The sequence below is a fragment of the Periophthalmus magnuspinnatus genome, chromosome 10, assembly GCF_009829125.3.
Source record: "Periophthalmus magnuspinnatus isolate fPerMag1 chromosome 10, fPerMag1.2.pri, whole genome shotgun sequence".
In the NCBI taxonomy this organism is placed as follows: domain Eukaryota; kingdom Metazoa; phylum Chordata; class Actinopteri; order Gobiiformes; family Gobiidae; genus Periophthalmus; species Periophthalmus magnuspinnatus.
In genome coordinates, this window is record NC_047135.1 from 7713924 (window position 1) to 7716242 (window position 2319).

General features: G+C 36.2%; 1 protein-coding gene across 1 annotated transcript; it reads right to left on the minus strand.

Moving 5' to 3' along the window:
* Nucleotides 1–264: 264 nt before the first annotated feature.
* On the minus strand, nt 265–2032 carry LOC129456595 (CD59 glycoprotein-like). Its single transcript, XM_055224885.1, has 4 exons — nt 1978–2032; nt 1834–1909; nt 1625–1732; nt 265–537 (listed from the first exon to the last, which is right to left on the minus strand). Exons 2-4 carry the CDS (start codon nt 1886–1888, stop codon nt 380–382), a joined length of 321 nt encoding a protein of 106 aa, XP_055080860.1. The 5' UTR covers nt 1889–1909; nt 1978–2032; the 3' UTR covers nt 265–379.
* Between the last annotated feature and the right edge of the window lie 287 nt (nt 2033–2319).

Here is a 2319-nt window from a genome sequence, read left to right on the forward strand (position 1 = left end):
GTTAACTGTCTTGCTTAAGGACACAACAACATCATTCATTTGTGGAGCTGGAATGTTTATGTCAAGAGCAGGATTCAAACTGCCAATCAAATAAGGATAAAAAAACAAAAAAATAAGAACAGAACATTAAACTTACCAATGAGTAACCACTTACAACTTTTAACCACTTATGATATAAATAATTATGTTTTTACAGGGTTATGTTCAGAAAATTGTGTGTTGAATAGCAGTCTGTTCCACAAAATAACTCCATATGGACGTGCATTATAGTAGTTAATCATTTTATTTAGTAGACAAATTGGTAAACAAAATGATAAGAAATAGTAATAAAGGCCACTTGGAATTACTATGTTAAAAATGCACCCAGTTTATTTCATTTTTAACTAAATAAATCTTTAATTTTTTCAGCGATGCTGCGACCGTTGCAGAGGTTGGATTGACAACATGAGAATTTGAACTGAGGGAACTGAGGGTACTTCAGCGAGAGAGAGTCGAAGTCACAGTGATTGTAGTTCACACAGGAAGAGTATGTACTTCCTAAAACAATAACAAAACACACATTAAAAATAAATGACTTATATATGATAAAGAGCGGGGGAAAAAATGAAATAAATCATAAAGGGTCATATTGAGAAGTGCCAGTCTGTTTAATGTAGCTCTATGTTCAAAGCCCCACCCAGTCCTCTTGTTGGTCAAACTCTGTCTTGCTCTGAAAACATGTGACAGGTGAATGCAACCAATGAGGACAGAGAGGCGTGAACTCCCAGAAGAATAGATTGCTTTAGTTACACCTTAAAGCAGGGGCAAAAGCAAAGCTTAAACACAGAATCTGGAACAACTCAAGCTTGATATTACAAAAATATGAGAAATTACATTTGAAATAAAAGACACATAAACTTGAAATAAAAGAAAAATAAAACAAATAAATTACGTCACTCTCTGTAGCAATTAATCTGGCCGAGATGACCAGTAGCTTGGTTGCTAAAGAGTGTCAACAGAAAAGAAGGGGAGCTTGCCAGTCTCGTCTGCAGCGTACTAGTAAAGCATTCTGGGATTTGTAGTATTAGTGGTGAATGCGCTGTATATCGGCGGCCAAGGTTTAATGATCTCACAGGCCAAATATAATTACACCGTGGGCCAGATTTGGTCCCTGGGCCTGAGTTTGACATATGTGCCTTAAAGGAACTGCATGTATAATTTTGATTTTAAATTTTGCAGAGATGAGGTAAACATGTTCAGATTCAGTATAGCTTTTACTGGTAACAACTGGTGGCGCTAATGATTTATTCTTAATTACAAAAGCAATGGATCTAATGGCCAAGTTGTTTATGTTATAATTCAGTGCGTTGGTTCTAATGCTAAAAATAAAAGCACTCTCTCTGATCTGAATCCTACCTACCAATCATTAATCAGTGATAGTGTGACCTCTGCAGCTCAGTGAAAGAATTCTGGAGCTTTCACATGAGGCCTGTCCATACACTGAGAGTTGTGATCACTTTTGTAAAACAGTAAAAGTGCATTCATCTTGATTAAACCAAAGTCGCGATCTAGGCTGTAAGAAAATTGTGTCACATGACCCATCCCTACACATGATAGAGATACTATAGTTTATCACAGTGACTACCTGCATGTTTGAGTTTGAGGCAGCCGTTCAGACTGTTGGCGCATGTTTCTTTCACTTCACACGGTTGGGTCGAACCTCTGGGACACGAGTAGCACTCAAGAGAATCACCTTAAGACGAATTATAATTTAGACATGTTAACATTATGTAACATTAAAGGTGCACTACGTAACACATACACATAACTGGAAGTTATGTGTATGTTTCTTACTAAGCTGAAAAGCAGCAAAAGTGATGAAGAGGCAAAACACCACAGCGTTCTTCATTGTGGATACGCAGAAGTTAAACTGTAAATCAAATGAAATAAACAAAATAAACATCAGAGTTTTAAAAGTATAAACCATGTCTGTCTTACCTCAGAGTGTCCCAGTGCAGTTTGTTGTGTTTATACCACTGACCTGAAGCACACTGGTCTAGAGGTTATGTTTGATTATAGATCAATGGTCAACATTACAACATGGATTTAGTTTTAACTCTTTCAGTTGCAAAGTAAAAGTAAGTACCCTCATTTCTCCTTCCCTAAACATCTCCTGAAGCACTTTATGAACCAAACACATCAAATAAGGGGGGAATAAAAAAAAAAAAAAACTAAAAAAAAACAAAACAAGGAAAAGACAAGACAAGACTGTGAATTAGAAGAGAACATTAAATCATTACCAATGAGCCCTTTACCACTTTTGTTAGAAATAAGTGTGTC

What these genes read in the sequence shown, in the direction of transcription:
- LOC129456595 (XM_055224885.1), bottom strand. Translation starts at nt 1,888, where the DNA reads ATGAAGAACGCTGTGGTGTTTTGCCTCTTCATCACTTTTGCTGCTTTT. An exon ending in TTTTGCTGCTTTTCAGCTTA is followed by an intron (nt 1,733 to 1,833) that starts GTAAGAAACATA and finishes ATTCGTCTTAAG; the next exon opens with GTGATTCTCTTGAGTGCTAC. An exon ending in CCTCAAACTCAAACATGCAG is followed by an intron (nt 538 to 1,624) that starts GTAGTCACTGTG and finishes TTATTGTTTTAG; the next exon opens with GAAGTACATACTCTTCCTGT.